Source organism: Schistocerca americana, chromosome 2 (assembly GCF_021461395.2).
Source record: "Schistocerca americana isolate TAMUIC-IGC-003095 chromosome 2, iqSchAmer2.1, whole genome shotgun sequence".
NCBI classification, from domain to species: domain Eukaryota; kingdom Metazoa; phylum Arthropoda; class Insecta; order Orthoptera; family Acrididae; genus Schistocerca; species Schistocerca americana.
The window spans coordinates 184,024,165-184,044,262 of record NC_060120.1 but is presented as its reverse complement, the minus strand read 5'-3'; the positions used below and the strand labels follow the sequence as shown (position 1 = coordinate 184,044,262).

Sequence of the window (20,098 nt, the reverse complement as noted above, 5' to 3'; positions counted from 1 at the left end):
AAAAACTGAACACAGATCAATCGACAAAACAGGAAGAAGCTGTGTGGAACTATGAAAAAATAAGCAAAATATACAAACTGAGTAGTCCATGCGAAGATAGGCAACATCAAGGCTAACCTGAATTCTGAGCGCCGTGGTCGCGTGGTTAGCGTGAGCAGCTGCGCGACGAGAGGTCCTTGGTTCAAGTCTCCCCTCAAGTGAAAAGTTTTTCTTTATTTTCGCAAAGTTGTGACCTGTCCATTCGTTCATTGACGTCCTGTTCACTGTAATAAGTTTAGTGTCTGTGTTTTGCGACCGCACCGCAAAACCGTGCGATTAGTAGATGAAAGGACGTGCCTCTCCAATGGGAACCGAAAACATTTGATCACAAGGTCATAGGTCAACCGATTCCTACAGAGTAAAACAAGTCTGATATATTCTATACGACACTGGTGAGGGCATGTGCGTCACATGACAGGAATATGTTGTCGACCCACCTAACTTGTACACTTGGCGAATGGGTTAAAAGATTCTTCTACATTGCCCGATTTAGGTTTTCTTGTGGACGTGAGAATTACTCCCAAAAAAGTGATGAAAACATACCAGTTTGTCATATAAACTGCAACAAATGAATCCAACAGTTTCACAGTCGCACACTTTTCCCTGTGCTCTGTCAAAAAATATGTTTTTAACGTTTTCAAATTTTTCCGTGTGTAGACCGTCAAATCCTGCATATGTCCAAGCAAATCTGAACATGTCCTGGAATTTTGGAGAGCGAAGTTGTTTATGTGTGAGTGCCTGAACTTTGATAATTGTCTGAAAATAAAAAATAAAATTTTACGCTCGAAGTAAGACTTGAACCAAGGACTTCTCGTTTCGCAGCTGCTCACGCTAACCACGAGACCACGGCGCTCCTAGCCCCAGACTCTCCTGGATGTTGCATATCTTGCACATGGACTACTCAGTTTGTATATTTTGCTTATTATTTTCATAGTTCCACACAACTTCTTCCTGTTTTCTCGATTGATCTGTGTTCCATTTTTCAAGGCCTATCCACTGTGTCAACTTATAACTAAATCTGAGGGAGGTGCGATGGGGAGGTTCCCTTGTTAGTGCCTTCCATACAATGCTCGGACGGTAATGGCCCGCATGGTCGGGGCTAGTGGGCAGTGGGCGATGTACACAGCGGTATACCGAGACGGCAGTGACTTGCGGCAGGCAGTGACTTCGCTGATTCGGAAGCCATCGTTGTCAGCTTGGTGACGGAAGACCAGGCCAGGTGGCGGTGGAGTATCGGCGGCGACTCTGACGCTGTTGGGAAGAATACAGGCCACACGTCGAACTCAGGACCCTCACAGACGATGGCGCCCACTGGGTGGCACCGCCTCAGCGGATCCAGGTGGAGACCCGGAACCTTCAGTATTAGTTGAAAGTTCATAATTTAGCAGCTTTATCGAGTTGTTGACGGTGTCTGATAAGGCTGGAGTAACTCAGCCGCAGTTTCAACCTACGACTTGGCAAGTTATCAGGCCCGGTGGACATGTTTGTTACTCTGAGATTTATTCCACCTGACAGTCATGGTGGCTAAACCAAATATTGTAATATGATCGAAAATAATGTTGGTTGTTCTTCAAAAAATGGCTCTGAGCACTGTGCGACTTAACTTCTGAGGTCATCAGTCGCCTAGAACTTAGAACTACTTAAACCTAACTAACCTAAGGACATCACACACATCCATGCCCGAGGCAGGATTCGAACATTGCGACCGTAGCGGTAGCTCGGCTCCAGACTGTAGCGCCTAGAACCGCACTGCCACTCCGGCCGGCTTGGTTGTTCTGGTTAGTCACTTGAGAGCAGGGGTGCCAGACAAATTACATTAATTAGGGCCCGCAGCGCGCCAACGGCCATCTAACGTTTAAGTGTAGCGAGTTCCACAGTCAGTTCATACTTCACGAAGATATGTTACATCCAAAGATAATCCGTCTCTTTCGCTCTCGACGTACTCACTGTATAATCTGTTGTTGGAAGAAACAAATTAATTAGGTAATTTTGGAAATGAAAAGTTCGTTGTAAATAAGAAAATAGATCTCCCACGAGAACTGAAATGTAACTGAGAGGCCGGCGATTGTGGCCGAGCGGTTCTAGGCGATTCAGCCTGGAACCGCGCTGCTGCTACGGTCGCAGGTTCGAATCCTGCCTCGGGCATGGATGTGTGTGATGTCCTTAGGTTAGTTAGGTTTAAGTAGTTCTAAGTTCTAGGGGACTGATGACCTCAGATGTTAAGTCCCATAGTGCTTAAAGTCATTTGTAACCGAGAGGCGCATTGTACTCTAAGAAAGCACACGTTACATCTGCAAGGAACTGCTATTACTGTAGTACTTGGCAGCTATTTTTGAATCCGAGAGCACACGAGTGACGGCGTGTATGGTTAGCGTCTTCCCTTCAGTGCCACATCCATAATTCATGTTCATATTATCCTCTTCTATGAATCAGGCCCTACTACTTGGATAAGTTTGATATACGTTGGCCACTTTTAGAATAACACGTCTGGAAGCACACACAATGTGGATACTGGCTTCACTCAGAGTAGTCGGAGCAGTGCCTGGAAAGCTTTTTTTACTTTGATAGTACTTCTTGACCTCACAAACTGAAGCTTTTAGCGGACCAGTCAGATTCGGGTTGCAACCACGTTTAACAGGGCTGCAATGCACGCTCTCTCATGTTCTTCAGTGGCACGGGGACTAAATGGTTCGGGGGGGGGGGGGGGGGGGGTCCTTTTTGCCCGATGACCAGTACGTTCTGTTTCGTTGAGAGCCGCACAAGCGGCGCCGTTTGTGTTGGTTGCAAGAGAATAGGGACTGCACCAACGAGGAGCCGTGTGGCGAAACAAGCGCTGTAACATTGTGAGAGAGAGAGGGAAGCGAGCGTGGTTGGACTTACCCCAGCTCACTGCTAATAGCAGCACATCATCATAAAGTGTCTGTCCGTAGCACACAAAGTATTGCTCCATAATCTAGCAATGAAATTAAAATAACTTTCCCAAACTTTTTCAGTGTGTTCATTAATGTGTACATTAATGCTAACATTGTGAAGTCTCAGAATGTTCTAATGAATATGTTTCGCTAAATATATTATCTTAAGAAAAAATAAGTGGCGCTAAATAATGAAGCTATAAAGCTAAAAACTGTTCAGAATGTGCAAATGTATTTCACAATCAAAAGTTACAAGTTTCAACATGATCGGAGCAATATTTTTGTCAAAATCGGCGTTTTTACAAAAAATTGAAGGCGCTGAATGTTAGACTCAGAGGGAAGAAAATCCGTATGTAGCCTCAGTGTGATATAAAAACATTAAATACGTGACTCCATTAAGCTACCTCTGTTAGTTTTCCAGTTATTTACTAAAAACTAAATTTGGAACGAAAACGTCGCCATTCATAATAGATTAAGCATCACTTGTGTTTGTTGTAGACATTTCTAATTACAGCACTCGATGAAATAATGCAGCTGTACCAAGTTTCAAGGCTTCTGTGTTAATAACAATGATTACAAGGAATTTTAAAGAGGCAGTTCAGAGGTCATGTTCTACTGTCGGTTCCTTTGTAAAAATTCCAGCCAGCAAAAGTTTGAATGCAGTCGAGCTAGACCTCTCTCAGTACCTAAAGCCAATTTTACTCCATTCACATTAAAATTAAGAAGTTTATAAGTTGTAAATCGACGGAGATATGAATTAACGTGTGTCAGAGCTGAGCAAGGGGCCATTTAGATGGTGCTACCTGTGCCTAGGGCGGTTGAGAGCAGATATTCCGTTCGGCTGTCCGCTGTGCCCCTATATAAATACGGCCAGAGAGGTAGTGAGAAGAGACACTTCGAAACGAGATATTAACCAGTCCGCGTCAGTCAAACGCCTGTATGTGCTACGCCTCAGATGACGCCACAGGCAGGCAGCTACCAAATCCGTTTCCGGTAAAAGTAGGACGTAAGCTCGCGAGGACTGTACACTGGCCCGTATCGCTTAGTTTTCAAGGAAGTAATTGTTCGTGTGCAGCCCGTAATGTTGAAAAAACCACGTGGAAAGTGGCGAGACTATTTTCCACTTTTAAGGCTGGCAATTAACTTTGTGACTAAAAGTCAGGGCGATAAATCATTTTACTTGGAACTTAACGTAGAGGTCGCTTGTGAACTGCTAATAGTGTTGTTTCCGATATGAACATTATTATTATTATTATTATTATTATTATTATTATTATTATTATTTCCTTTCTCAGACGTTATGTCTGGTTAAAAATGGAAAGTGACGCGGACCTTGATCAAGCGTCACTTCCTTTTAACTGCACGGTATATGTTACATTGCATTTAGGTAATTGAACATGTATCAATAATTACAGATTTCCGTAGTTGTATATATAAGTTTGGATGTAGCTGTATTGCGTTGATGTACTGGTGGATATTGTGTGGTATGACTCCTGTAGTTGATAGTATAATTGGTATAATGTCAACTTTATCCTGGTGCCACATGTCCTTGACTTCCTCAGCCAGTTGGATGTATTTTTCAATTTTTTCTCCTGTTTTCTTCTGTATATTTGTTGTATTGGGTACGATATTTCGATTACTTGTGTTAATTTCTTCTTTTTATTGGTGAGTATGATGTCAGGTTTGTTATGTGGTGTTGTTTTATCTGTTATAATGGTTCTGTTCCAGTATAATTTGTATTCATCATTCTCCAGTACGTTTTGTGGTGCATACTTGTATGTGGGAACGTGTTGTTTTATTAATTTATGTTATGTGGCAAGTTGTTGATGTATTATTTTTGCTATATTGTCATGTCTTCTGGGGTATTCTGTATTTCCTAGTATTGTACATCCGCTTGTGATGTGATCTACTGTTTCTATTTGTTATTTGCAAAGTCTGCATTTATCTGTTGTGGTATTGGGATCTTTAATAATATGCTTGCTGTAATATCTGGTGTTTATTGTTTGATCCTATATTGCAATCATGAATCCTTTAGTCTCACTGTATATATTGTCTTTTCTTAGGCATGTGTTGGATGCGTCTTGATCGATGTGTGGCTGTGTTAGATGATACGGGTGCTTGCCATATAGTGTTTCCTTTTTCCAATTTATTTTCTTCGTATCTGTTGATGTTATGTGATATAAAGAGTTGTAGAAGTGGTTATGAAATTGCAATGGTGTAGCCGATGTATTTACATGAGTGATTGCTTTGTGTATTTTGCTAGTTTCTGCTCGTTCTATAAAGAATTTTCTTAAATTGTCTACCTGTCCATAATGGAGGTTTTTTTATGTCGATAAATCCCCTTCCTCCTTCCTTTCTGCTCAATGTGAATCTTTCTGTTGCTGAATGTATGTGATGTATTCTATATTTGTGGCATTGTGTTCGTGTAAGTGTATTGAGCGCTTCTAGTTCTGTGTTACTCCATTTCACTACTCCAAATGAGTAGATTAATATTGCTATAGCATAAGTATTTATAGCTTTTGTCTTGTTTCTTGCTGTCAATTCTGTTTTCAGTATTTTTGTTAGTCTTTGCCTATATTTTTCTTTTAGTTCTTCTTTAATATTTGTATTATCTAATTCCTATTTTTTGTCTGTATCCTAGACATTTATAGGCATCTGTTTTTTCCATCGCTTCTATGCAGTCGCTGTGGTTATCCAATATGTAATCTTCTTGTTTAGTGTTTTCCCTTGACTATGCTATTTTTCTTACATTTGTCTGTTCCAAAAGCCATATTTATATCATTGCTGAATACTTATGTTATCTTTAGTAATTGGTTGAGTTGTTGATTTGTTGCTGCCAGTAGTTTTAGATCATCCATGTATAGCAAATGTGTGATTTTGTGTTGGTATGTTCCAGTAATATTGTATCCATAATTTGTATTATTTAGCATGTTGGATAGTGGGTTCAGACTAATGCAGAACCAGAAGGGACTTAATGAGTCTCCTTGGTATATTCCACGCTTAATCTGTATTGGCTGTGATGTGATATCATTTGAATTTGTTTGGATATTAAGTGTGGTTTTCCAATTTTTCATTACTATGTTTAGGAACTGTATCAATTTAGGATCTACTTCGTATATTTCCAATATTTTTAGTAACCATGAGTGGGGTACACTATCAAAAGCTTTTTGGTAATCAGTGTATGCATAGTGTAGCGACCTTTGTTTAGTTTTAGCTTGATATGTCACCTCTGCATCTATTATCAGTTGCTCTTTACATCCTCGTGCTCCTTTGCAGCAGCCTTTTTGTTCTTCATTTATAATTTTGTTCTGTATTGTATGTGTCATTAATTTCTGTGCACTGACTGAAGTCAATATTTTGTATATTGTTGGTAGGCATGTTATGGGGCGATATTTAGCTGGGTTTGCTGTTTATGCTTGATCTTTAGGTTTCAGATAAGTTATTTCACGTGTAAGTGTATCAGGGAATGTGTATGGGTCTGCAATGTAACTGTTAAATAATTTAGTTAGAAGTGAATGTGTTGAGGTGACCTCCTTTAGCCAGAAATTTGCTATTTTATCTTTTCCAGGGGATTTCCAATTGTGAGTAGAATTAATTGCTTGGGTGACTTCATGTTGCAAAATTATCACTTCAGGCATTTGTGGTATCATCTTGTATGTGTCTGTTTCTGCTTGTATCCACCATGCATGCCTGTTATGTTGTACCGGGTTTGACCATATATTGCTCCAGAAGTGTTCCATGTCTGTTATGTTTGGTGGATTGTCTATTTTAATGTGTGTGTTATCTATGGTCTGGTAAAATTTCTTTTGGTTTGTGTTGAATGTTTGGTTTTGTTTCCTTCTATTTTCACTTCTTTTGTATCTTCTAAGTCGTTTGGCCAATGCTTGTAATTTCTGCTTCTTTTCATCTAATTGCTCTATCGCTTCTTGTTGTGAGATTTTACCTAACCTTTTTCGTTTTTTGTCTGACATTTCATTTCTTATAAATTGCGTTAGCTATCCGATGTCTTTTCTCAGTTTTTCTATTCTGATCTGTAGCCTGTGTTGCCATGCTGGTTTTGTGGGTTTCTTCCGTGCGTTGGTTGGTTCTGATCTCTGCCTAGTGTGTATATTTAGTGTAGTGAGTGTTCCTATATAAACCAGTAGTTGTAACTCTTCCATAGTTGTATTTTAATTTATTTTCTTGTATATGATTGTGTTGATAGTTGTTATTGTTGTTTCGACTTGTGGGTTATTTGGTGGTCTATGCAAGAATGGTCTAATGTCTGTATTTGTGTCTTTGTATTCTATATATGTCAGCTGAAATTTTTCTTCTATATCTAACATGTGTGTCACTTCGTGTTCTATTTGTGCTTCTTCTGGTGGCTGTCTCAAGATTTCGTTTTCCTCTAATTGTTTAATTGATGCGTGTTGTTCTTTGTTTGTTTGCTCTGGGATGTTTGAGTCCATTACTGTATTTTCTTCTTCTTCTGATTGCACATTATTTTGTTCCAGTATTTGTTGTACTTGTTTGATGTTTCCTAATTCTGACTGAGGTATCCTGTTATTTTTGATTATTACACGGATCTGATCAGCTAGTCGTTGTTCTGTTAAAAATTTTAGTTCTGGGTATCTGGCAATAAATGTTGTGTATACTTGTGATCTGTATCCAGTTGTGTTGGTTCCTAAGTTTGTTGCTTGGTAATAACAGAACATGAGATGTTGGTTAACTTCATCTGACCATCTCATCCTCTGTCTTTGTTTTCCTTCTAGAGTGGTTACAGGAAGCATATCCTGCAAAACATCTCTATTTGGATTTAAATCATTTTCCGTGTGGTTAGCAGTGTCGTTACCATTGTGGACGGGCATAGGGTTCAAGCGTCGTCCCGGACCATGACAACGCTTGTCCGAGGCTTCATTAGTTCTGTCCTGAACCAACTAATCACACTAAAAGGGGGTTAGCCCTATTAGTGGTTTGTTCTTTTCGTCGCCTTTTACGACTGGCAGAACATACCGGAGGCCTATTCTTTTCCCGGGCCTCCACGGGTTTTATTATTATTATTATTATTATCAGGAACATTATTATGATTGTGCATGAGGGCTTTTACAGAATATATTAATCACTTATAACTCAGAACTTTTATTTATAGTCATAGTTCCTGATCCCGCTGAGTAAATACACTACTGGCCATTAAAATTGCTATACCAAGAAGAATTGCACATGATAAGCGGGTATTCATTGGCCAAATATATTATACTACAACTGACATGTGATTACATTTTCACGCAGTTTGGGTGCATAGATCCTGAGAAATCAGTACCCAGAACAACCACCTCTGGCCGTAATAACAGCCTTGATACGCCTGGGCATTGAGTCAAACAGAGCTTGGCTGGCGTTTACAGCTACAGATGCCCATGCAGCTTCAACATGATACCACAGTTCATCAAGAGTAGTGACTGGCGTATTGTGACGAGCCAGTTGCTCGGCCACCATTGACCAGACGTTTTCAATTGGTGAGAGATCTGGAGAATGTGCTGGCCAGGGCAGCAGTCGAACATTTTCTGTATCCAGGAAGGCCCGTACAGGACCTGCAACATGCGGTAGTGCATTATCCTGCTGAAATGCAGGGTTGCGCGGGGATCGAATGAAGGGTAGAGTCACAGGTCGTAACACATCTGAAATGTAACGTCCAGTGTTCAAAGTGCCGTCAATGCGAGCAAGAGGTGACCGAGACTTGTAGCCAATGGCACCCCACACCATCACGTCGGGTGATACGCCAGTATGGCGATGACGAATACAAGCTTCCAGTGTGCGTTCACCGCGATGTCGCCAGACACGGATGCGACCATCATGATGCTGTAAACAGAACCTGGATTCATCCGAAAAAATGACGTTTTGCTATTCGTGCACCCAGGTTCGTCGTTGAGTACACCATCGCAGGAGCTCCTGTCTGTGATGCAGCGTCAAGGGTAACCGCAGCCATGGTCTCCGAGCTGATAGTCCATGCTGCTGCAAACGTCGTCGAACTGTTCGTGCAGATGGTTGTTGTCTTGCAAACGTCCCCATCTGTTGACTCAGGGATCGAGACGTGGCTGCACGATCCGTTGCAGCCATGTGGATAAGATGCCTGTCATTTCGACTGCTAGTGATACGAGGCCGTTGGTATCCAGCATGGCGTTCTGTATTACCCTCCTGAACCCACCGATTCAATATTCTGCTGACAGTCAGTGATCCTCTACCAACGCGAGCAGCAATGTCGCGATACGATAAACCGCAGTTGCGATGATTACAATCCGACCTTTATCAAAGTCGGAAACGTGATGGTACGCATTTCTCCTCCTTACACGAGGCATCACAACAACGTTTCACCAGGCAACGCCGGTCAACTGCTGTTTGTGTATGAGAAATCGGTTGAAAACTTTCCTCATGTCAGCTCGTTGTAGGTGTCGCCGCCGTTGCCAACCTTGTGTGAATGGTCTGAAAAGTTAATCATTTGCATATCACAGCATCTTCTTCCTGTCGGTTAAATTTCGCGTCTGTTGCACGTCATCTTCATGGTGTAGCAATTTTAATGGTCAGTAGTGTAGGAAGAGAAACATTTTCTATCATTTTCAATTAGTAATGTGGACTTTCAGACTGGAAATTATGCTCAGTATGTTCTCCATCGCTTTATGGCTGTCCGAAAAAATGGTTCACAGGCTCTTGTCAACGGCGAAGATGCTAAAGACGATAATTCACCCGCCACCTCAGAGCGGGGTCGCGTGTTCTTTTCGAATGACTGCAGATTCAGTCTGAGAGGTGATTCTGCATTTATGCTGATATGGCGAGACGTGGGAACACGTAATGCACCCAGGAACATATCGAACATAATCGTTTTGCTGGTCCAGGTGTAATGATGTGGCCATGTATAACGTTGCATGGGCGTACTGACCTCCAGATCTTTGAACACGGTAAGGTCAGCAGTGAAGGTTATTGTCACACTGCACTCCATCCCCATGCGCGTTTTCTCTGGGGTCCATTTGGTGCCGTCTCCATTTTTATGGATGACAGTGTGCGAACGCACAGAACTGCGCAGGTGGAGCAGCTCTCGGCACGAAAGGATTTTCCACATATGGACTGGCCTGCCCATTCGTCGACTTAAATTCCATCGAGCACGTATGTGACGAGTTGGAAAGACGTAGTGGAGATCGTCCACATGTACCAATGACCACCGCTCGGGAGCGGAAATGGAACGGCCGACCACAAGCACTTCTTGCCGGTCATTTGGCCAGCACGGAAGCACATTGCAGAGAATGCACTGACGTCCGTGGTGATCGCACACCTTATTAGGAACTGTGTGGTTCAAATGGTTCAAATGGCTCTGAGCACTATGGGACTTAACTACTGCGGTCATCAGTCCCCTAGAACTTAGAACTACTTAAACCTAACTAACCTAAGGACATCACACACATCCATGCCCGAGGCAGGATTCGAACCTGCGACCGTAGCAGTCGCGCGGTTCCGGACTGCGCGCCTAGAACCGCTAGACCACCGCGGCCGGCAGGAACTGTGTCCTGCCTTTTGTAATGTGCAGGGGACCATCATAAGTCTCGGTAACCTCGGTGTAATTATTGTCTTTGAATAAAAATATCATTTCTTTTCGTCTCACTGCGCATTTCTTTCAGTTATCTTCTCTACTATACTGTAGCAGATCTTTCGAGGTATGGTCCAAGTTTCATCGCGCTATGATACTTGGCAGTGCGGAAGTTATTTTCGTCCTTAAGATTTGCACACCAGTGAAGTAGTAAGGCTGACAGAGTACTGTAATCAAAAAGTGAAGTCCGGTAACCAGCTGTTGTGACCTGAATAAAATACTGTTTTTGTGACAAGCGTTTCGTGCATTACGGGGTCGCAATTTAAATATCCCAAGGGATAGCAACGTTACAGACTGACTTCCTAACTATAGGTGGAGACAACAGAACGAAATACACTCACATAGCCATAGTCTGTTCCTCTGGGTCAATAATTGTAGTACTAAATCAAATACAGTTTATGGTGCACACACAATTCGATTTTATTTCGTGTGAATTTTTATGTTAGTGAAGTTGTGAGAGTTTGTCATTACAGTTATTAAATCAGCTGCAAGACACTTATAGTTCTTAGTTTTGGACGAATTCTTTTCTGATGCTGCTGCAACTTCTTCTTACAATTTCTTGGAAGTTATGTTTGAGCAACGTGCTAAACACTGATATAAATAAATTATTGCGATATTAAAAGATTCTGTTAGTATTATTATCGTTATTATTATTACAAGCGTAGGCATCTTTGACACGTTAAGAATGGATGTTGTGGAAGTTATGTTTGTATGTTTGCGCGAGGGCGGGGGGAGGAGGTGACACGGTAACTACCTGTGCCCCCCCCCCCCCCCCCCCAGAACCCTATCGTGGATCTGCTTCTGAACAGCACCGTAATGAACGGAATGCATTAACGCATGCAGTTGCGGGTTTGCTACGAGCACTACACAGTGACACGGCAGGTAGCCTACGCAACAGGCGTATCCGTCCACGACGTGAAACACTGCAGCTTGATGAGAGCCCCAACAACTGACTTTCGAATGCGTTTTTAAGGACGCTGGTGACCTCGCCGTTTAGCGCCCTAAACCACTAACGATCATCATCCGTATTTTCAACAATACTTTATAAACATTAGTCCTGCTGCTTTACTACCGTGTTATGTAATTTTTCTTCTTTTTTTACCATTTTATTCAGCGTATGTGGTTTTCAAGTACAAATGGTTTCATGTTTAAATACATACAGACAGATAAAGATAAAATCAACATACATTATAACACATAAATAATGTCTCGTCTTATGGACATTCAATTAAGGATAAAGTAGGCGTACACAGGTTGTTACAATAAGGTATCTTGTCATAGATAAGATAAAATTATCATATAGAAATTGTTGCTATAAGGGCATTCAGCAATCACATCTATGGAATCTACAGAGTCTCTTTAAAGTTCTATGTCTAAGTTTTCCATCCACTCGACGGCTGCAGGGGAGGCTGCATAAAGTTCTCGAATGGATCCTTTAAACGCATGTTTAGGGCATTCCTGAGTGATGTGCTGGATCGTTTGCTCTGGATGTCCACAATCGCACTGTGGTGACTCTCGTATGCCCCATCTACAGAGCATCTCGCCACTTCTGCCATGACCAGTTCTGAGTCTATTGAGTATAACCCAAGCCCTTCTTGGCAGGTCTGTACCAGGTAGGTTTCCACCAGGTGATATTTCATTGCAGTTCTTAGATAGTCCGGTCTGAGACCATTCCATGAATCCATAGCATCGTAAGACGTAGCCATAAGGTTTTGAGCTGTTCTCCATGGTGGTCTTCTAGATCTTAGTCGGGAAAGATTTGGGGCAATGTCCTGATGGATTGGAAGGTTGGTATTGGAGGAGATTTTACGCCATTCATTAACTAAGGCGGTTTGCCGCCTAACATATGGTGGAGCTATACTGCAGAGAACAGGAAGCCAAGGTAGTGGGGTGGATTTAATGGTCCCAGTTATGGTTCTCATGGTATTGTTTAGTTGAGTATCCACTTTAGACGTGTGGCTGCTGTTAAGCCAAACAGGGCTGCAATATTCCGCAACAGAGTATACCAGCGCTACAGAAGAAATCTTCAGAGTATGTACATCAGCTCCCCAGCTAGTATTGGCGAGCTTTTGAATAATATTATTTCTTGTACGTATCTTAGCAGCAGTATCTATTAGGTGTGGTTTGAATGTAGGCGATCTATCCAATTTAATACCAAGATATTTTGGGTTTGGGTTATGCTTTAACTTTCTACCAGCAAGGGTAACGTCAAGGGATCGGGATGCCTGTTGGTTGTTTAAATGAAACACTGTAACTTCTGACTTTATTGGGTTAGGAATTAATCTCCAAGATCTGAAATATTTACCCATTACTCCGAGGTCTTGGTTAAGGGAGTTTTCACACTGTTCAAAACTTTCATGTTGCACAGCCAGGGCCATGACATCTGCATAACAGAACTTCCGCACATTTGTTGTTGGTATGTCGCTTATGTACACATTGAAAAGTAATGGTGCCAATACAGAACCTTGTGGTAAGCCGTTGTTTGAAACAGTGGTTCGACTCTTCTTTCCTTCTAGATGAACTTCAAGCGTTCTATTGCTGAGCATATCACTTAGTAATTTGTACAAGGTCTGGCACGGGATAATCTCAAGTATCTTGCTAAGAAGACCATGCCTCCACACAGTATCGTATGCAGCGGTTAAATCTACAAATGCAACAGCTGTTTTAAGTTTCCGTTCATAACCGTTCTCGATATGTGTTGTCAAAGCCAGTACTTGGTCGCAACAGTTACGTTGTGGTCGAAAACCAGCCTGCTCGATGGGGATTCTATCATTCAAAGTCGTCCCAATACGATTATACGAGAGTCTCTCCAAGAGTCTGAAGCAGGTGCTCAGGAGAGAGATTTGTCTAAAATGTTCAGGCTTGTCTTTTGAATATCTTAGGCACTCGGCCTTCTTCAAGGATGTTATTATAGAAGTTCACGAGCCAGTTGATAACATTTTTCCCACTATACTTAATGAATTCTGGGTATAACTCATCTGGCCCAGCTGCCTTCCTAGTTTTGATGTTCGAGATAGCCGTTTTCAGTTCTCCCACTGTGAAAGGTGCTGCAGGATTTGATCTTTCGGTAGCTTGTCTCCACCGTGTTTTAATTAGTTTCTTAATGTTTCTGGCGGTTTCTTTGTCAAGAGGTGCCCTGGACATATTGGCTATACGGCCTGCAATTGCATTGGGAGTGGTTTTTGCTCTTTCACAGGGATTGTATGCACCAGATCCTAGTTTCCTGAGTAGGGCCCACGCTTTTCGACTGGACTTTCTAAAGTCTATACCTTCCACGGTTTTTTTCCACTTTTCTCTTCGGGCGCTGTCAAGTGACTCGATAAGTTCCTCTGCCACTTCCCTGTCTCCCGATTCTTTGAACTCGTTATAGAGGCGTTCAGCTGTTTCATTCCAGGAAGGTGTATATTCTTTCCTGAAACCGCGTGGTATAGTTTTCTTAGCTGATGCAATAAGAGCTTTACTAAATCGTACATAGTTGTTAATGATTGGCTTTATCCACCGTACAGTGGCATCGGCACGTTTTGCGTATGACTCCCAATCAGCCTTTTCAAAATTCCATCTTGGTTTTGGAGCTGATTTTATAAGAGGGATTTGTATTCCAGTGTGGACAATGACAGGTCTATGCTGGCTGTGTGGGAAGTTAGTTAATACTTTCCTGCTTGATGGGTAACCTTTACCCTTGTGGTCTCTACTAACAAAGCACAGGTTGAAACGGCGTTGCCATCTAGCTGGCCAGAAGGTGTGTCTCTCTTTAGCGTCATATATTAGTTGCAGGTCTTCAATATCTGCCCACTCATGTAGGGCTTGACCATTATCATCGTTTTCACTATAGCCCCATAAACTGTGGTGGCTATTGAAATCGCCCATTAAGAGGGTATTTTGTTTGAGGGAGCGCTTCTTTTGGCCATTGGATGTTAGGAGGCTTATATACGAGGGCAGTTCAATAAGTAATGCAACACATTTTTTTCTTGGCCAATTTTGGTTGAAAAAACCGGAAATTTCTTGTGGAATATTTTCAAACATTCCCGCTTCGTCTCGTATAGTTTCATTGACTTCCGACAAGTGGCAGCGCTGTACGGAGCTGTTAAAATGGCGTCTGCAACGGATGTGCGTTGCAAACAACGGGCAGTGATCGAGTTTCATTTGGCGGAAAACCAGGGCATCTCAGATATTCATAGGCGCTTGCAGAATGTCTACGGTGATCTGGCAGTGGACAAAAGCACGGTGAGTCGTTGGGCAAAGCGTGTGTCATCATCGCCGCAAGGTCAAGCAAGACTATCTGATCTCCCGCGTGCGGGCCGGCCGTGCACAGCAGTGACTCCTGCAATGGCGGAGCGTGCGAACACACTCGTTCGAGATGATCGACGGATCACCATCAAACAACTCAGTGCTCAACTTGACATCTCTGTTGGTAGTGCTGTCACAATTGTTCACCAGTTGGGATATTCAAAGGTTTGTTCCCGCGGGGTCCCTCGTTGTCTAACCGAACACCATAAAGAGCAAAGGAGAACCATCTGTGCGGAATTGCTTGCTCGTCATTTGGCTGAGGGTGACAATTTCTTGTCAAAGATTGTTACAGGCGATGAAACATGGGTTCATCACTTCGAACCTGAAACAAAACGGCAATCAATGGAGTGGCGCCACACCCACTCCCCTACCAAGAAAAAGTTTAAAGCCATACCCTCAGCCGGTAAAGTCATGGTTACAGTCTTCTGGGACGCTGAAGGGGTTATTCTGTTCGATGTCCTTCCCCATGGTCAAACGATCAACTCTGAAGTGTATTGTGCTACTCTTCAGAAATTGAAGAAACGACTTCAGCGTGTTCGTAGGCACAAAAATCTGGACGAACTTCTCCTTCTTTATGACAACGCAAGACCTCACACAAGTCTTCGCACCCGAGAGGAGCTCACAAAACTTCAGTGGACTGTTCTTTCTCATGCAGCCTACAGCCCCGATCTCGCACCGTCGGATTTCCATATGTTTGGCCCAATGAAGGACGCAATCCGTGGGAGGCACTACGCGGATGATGAAGAAGTTATTGATGCAGTACGACGTTGGCTCCGACATCGACCAGTGGAATGGTACCGTGCAGGCATACAGGCCCGCATTTCAAGGTGGCGTAAGGCCGTAGCATTGAATGGAGATTACGTTGAAAAATAGTGTTGTGTAGCTAAAAGATTGGGGAATAACCTGGTGTATTTCAATGCTGAATAAAACAACCCCTGTTTCAGAAAAAAAATGTGTTGCATTACTTATTGAACTGCCCTCGTACATTGACTATTGTGAGGTTACTTACTAGTGTTTCTATTAAAAATATGTTATCCGAAGAACTTATTTTTATTGGAGCCCTGTTATCAATGTCACTACGCACGTATGTAGCAGATCCATAGTTTTCATGGTGAATAGCTCCAGCAACGGTGTATCCACTTATGAGACCTCTTTTCATGAGATCTGCCTCGTGATTTACATGTGTTTCTTGGACCAGTATGACATGTATATTGTTATCCCGTGCTAGTCTTGAGAGGATACCACATTTAGTCTTACTTATACCTTCTATGTTAATTTGCAGTACTCGGATTGATGGGCCGTATACATACGCACTACGAAAATTTCCTGTTGAAACACCTTGCACATGCACAACCTACGAAAGTTACATACCTGAAAAAACTACAAAGATCTTCACTTCTGTCTGTAGCTGACAAGTGACTTCAGAGTATATAACTGAGTGTAGGTGACACTTTTATCACTTGTACTTCTGGCTCTGCTCTCGGCTAGCGCTTCTATAAGGCCTTCATTCGTTTTTCTCCACTGTGCAATCTGCTCTATGCGGACGCAAAAGGCCAGTAGACACACGTGAAAACAGGGGGTTTTGAAAAGCGTTGCGGCAGCCACATGCAACTGGCAATACTGTGCAACAGGCATAGGCGTCTGCAGAAGGGCGGGAGGGGGGGGGGGGAAGGGGGGGAGGGGTCGCAAGAGGCAGCACTTGCACCCTCCTGGTATCTGAATGGCAGACTCCTCATTCATGACAGGATTGATATGATTGTCTGTCATTTTACTAAAGCCCAGGTTCAGCAATGTGGAATACAACGGGAAATACGTAGCTTCAGTAAGCATAACGTAACTTGGGTTTGTTTGGTTGCCCAGCTTTCCAGCACTGTGAAACATACAGGCATTTTGTTACAAACTTTGCGATCTATTTGGCATGACCACACAACAACGTATTAAAGCGAGAGGACGAGAACTGTATTCTTTCGGTGCTAAGTTGTTGCGAGTCGGTTCTAACGGCCAAATCCAGGGCTGTTTTGGAATATCTCACATTCATCTCGACGAATGACGGCCATGGCCTACATTTTACCCCTACACCCCAAAAACATCGTTCAGCTACAAAAGCTACATTGTTTATTGGCAATAGAGCAAATAAACAAAGCAATACAATTGCTTTACTATTGCGATACTTGGACTACATACAGCCACAATACAATTAATTACAAAGAACACACACCATCTTCATATGAATACATAATAAGATACAGATTTTGTTCTACTTCAAATTTTTAGAAATTTTGGGCAATTTATAATATGCATGATGCGTCAAAAAATGTATCCACTCTTTCAACAATCATCGAAAATTTATTTCCAACCTACAAGTTTAAATTTCTGGGAAAAGTAAAGCTGTTATCGAATTTGAAAAATTAAATAATTTCTGGTCAAATTTTATGTTCCCAACGGTGACTAGAGAAAATGTTCAAAACGGTGGCCTTCACCGTCAATACATATCTGAGTACGAGAAAGAAGGAAAGAAGGATCCTTTATTGTATGATTATATGATAGCGGAACAAACACTGGTAGCAGTTACTTCTGTAAAATATCTGGGAGTATGCGTGCGGAACGATTTGAAGTGGAATGATCATATAAAATTAATTGTTGGTAAGGCGGGTACCAGGTTGAGATTCATTTGGAGAGTCCTTAGAAAATGTAGTCCATCAACAAAGGAGGTGGCTTACAAAACACTCGTTCGACCTATACTTGAGTATTGCTCATCAGTGTGGGATCCGTACCAGATCGGGTTGACGGAGGAGATAGAGAAGATCCAAAGAAGAGCGGCGCGTTTCGTCACAGGGTTATTTGGTAACCGTGATAGCGTTACGGAGATGTTTAGCAAACTCAAGTGGCAGACTCTGCAAGAGAGGCGCTCTGCATCGCGATGTAGCTTGCTCGCCAGGTTTCGAGAGGGTGCGCTTCTGGACGAGGTATCGAATATATTGCTTCCCCCTACTTATACCTCCCGAGGAGATCACGAATGTAAAATTAGGGAGATTAGAGCGCGCACGGAGGTTTTCAGACAGTCGTTCTTCCCGCGAACCATACGCGACTGGAACAGGAAAGGGAGGTGATGACAGTGGCACGTAAAGTGCCCTCCGCCACACACCGTTGGGTGGCTTGCGGAGTGTAAATGTAGATGTAGTCAGGAGTGATTCAGTGCTTACCACCAGAGTGTCCAGTGAGACTGCTGTGCACACCTCTTGGATCTCATCCCAAAGTGTGTCCAAGTTACGTGGTTTACGATGGTACAACACTTCTTTTACTGCGCCGCATCAGAACAAATCGAGCAGCATCAGATCTGGAGAGTGAGCAGAAAATTTGGTTGGTGCTGTGCGTTGCGCCCACTGGTCAGATACATTTTAATCCAGATAAGCTCACATATCTTGCTGATAATAAACCCTCTCATTACCTTACACTGCATGCATGGGAAGGAAAATGGAATCAGTCGAAATGGTAGGTACTTCATAAAATTGTACTCGACGACCTGGGTCGCCATTTAATTGTTGCCAGCCTTGGAGTGTACACACGCAACTTTCCTTTCTTAAAAGCGCTTAGCATACTGCTCGTACTTACACCGCTCTCAGGTGACCTTTGCCTTGAAGATTTGCTTGTGAGCGCTGAAACAGCACCGCAACTGAGGCTTCATCACTTGTAGCCATACCACGTCCCACTCATCGGACTTTATGCAGATCACGCACTGTCCTATGAACCTCAAAGGTGTCTTGTAGACGTGTAATTGTTAATCTCGATAATGGAAGAGTCCCATACTCCCTTTTCCGCTGTCTCTGAACAGTAGCAACGTTCTCAAAATCCCAGTACACTTGATGCCCTGCTTCTGCTCTTGAAAGTTTAAACGTACGTCCACCATGTTGACGTTACTCTCTTGGCACTAACTGAGTTGCGCAGTTAGGTCGACTACATTGCTATCATCTGTCGAGGAAACGTAACATTACTATTTCTCAGAAATTTAACATTCTAGATAGGAAAATAAATTTTCTATGACACATCAAAGTGTGTATTCACTTTTCTGACACACTCTCTATCTACTACAGTGACACATTTAATGTGCTGTGTGCAATATTTGTCATTAACATAGTTCATTTAAGTAACATTTTTCAATAATGCTATAGTTTTAGGAAAAGTATTTACAAGATTATAATATCTGGTGAATCTGTGTAGCAAAAAGTAGTAGCTTCTGAAGGGGAGAAGGAGAGGGGTGTGCAACACGGAAGTTCTGCCTGGGACGCAGAATCTTCTCAATACTGACCTGTTCCAACATCGTTTGTGCCCTTGACATGCTTTAACGCCTTTGCTGTTTACGCCTTTCGCTGTTATGGATGAAAAAAAAATTATCGTCATTTCTGTTTGTTGCAGAATTCCTCGTCTCGGTGAACCCATTCCTGAATCGATTACCGCTGGGAGAGAGAGACGATTTCATTGATGATATACTGCAGAGGATGTATAAATTGAACGGGATAATAAAAGAAGTAGATAGCAACTCTGGAGAGAGCAAAATAATCTACTTCTTCACTTCAATGAAGGCGCTGGCCAAAAAACTGTAGTCAATAGTATTTTAATTAATAAGAGCAATGACTTTTAAATTTCATTATTTTGCTATATCAGAATGTACCATCTTGCGTCTTGGTCATGTAGACACATGTTCCAGACGCACTGTTTTACGGACAGAAGTGAATAAAGACTTGGTGTTATTAAGCTGGTATTTCCTTGTACATATCTGGCAAGACAGTTTCTTGAAATAACGTAGTGCAACATTCTGAAGCACGTCAGTTAGATACTAAACAGAATACTGTGTTTTTTTTTTATTATGATTCTAAAGAAGACGATATGAAAATAAAAGCGTTCGATTAACGTCTAGTCACTACCTCTTGTGATATAACATCTCCAAGTCCCTGTCTTTGGGTTCCAAATGTAGAATGTTTAAAGTACAGAAAATGTAACGTAATTGCTGGCCATTGTCCCTCAATGACATTTTAGAAGGCCTTCAAATGTATACTCATCGTCGTACTAACCTAGATAGCATAATGAATCAACAAGTAACAAGTAATAGACAATGGTTTTTCAGAATATTTGACGAATTGCTAGCTTAGTTTCTCTTTTACATTTCTCACTAGTACAACTGTATTATCGTCCGTTTTACTTGTGACGAACACGTAGTGTCAAATGAAACAAGTTACTTTGTAATTAAAAT

General features: G+C 42.2%; 1 protein-coding gene across 1 annotated transcript in view; it reads left to right on the top strand.

The window, feature by feature from the left end:
- Positions 1 to 19,451, top strand: part of LOC124593861 (juvenile hormone acid O-methyltransferase-like) — a 99,033-nt gene extending 79,582 nt beyond the window's left edge. Inside the window, exon 5 of the mRNA XM_047132208.1 lies at positions 19,264 to 19,451. Coding sequence (XP_046988164.1) covers positions 19,264 to 19,451 — 188 coding nt within the window. The remainder of the gene's footprint in view (positions 1 to 19,263) is intronic.
- The last annotated feature ends 647 nt before the right edge of the window (positions 19,452 to 20,098 follow it).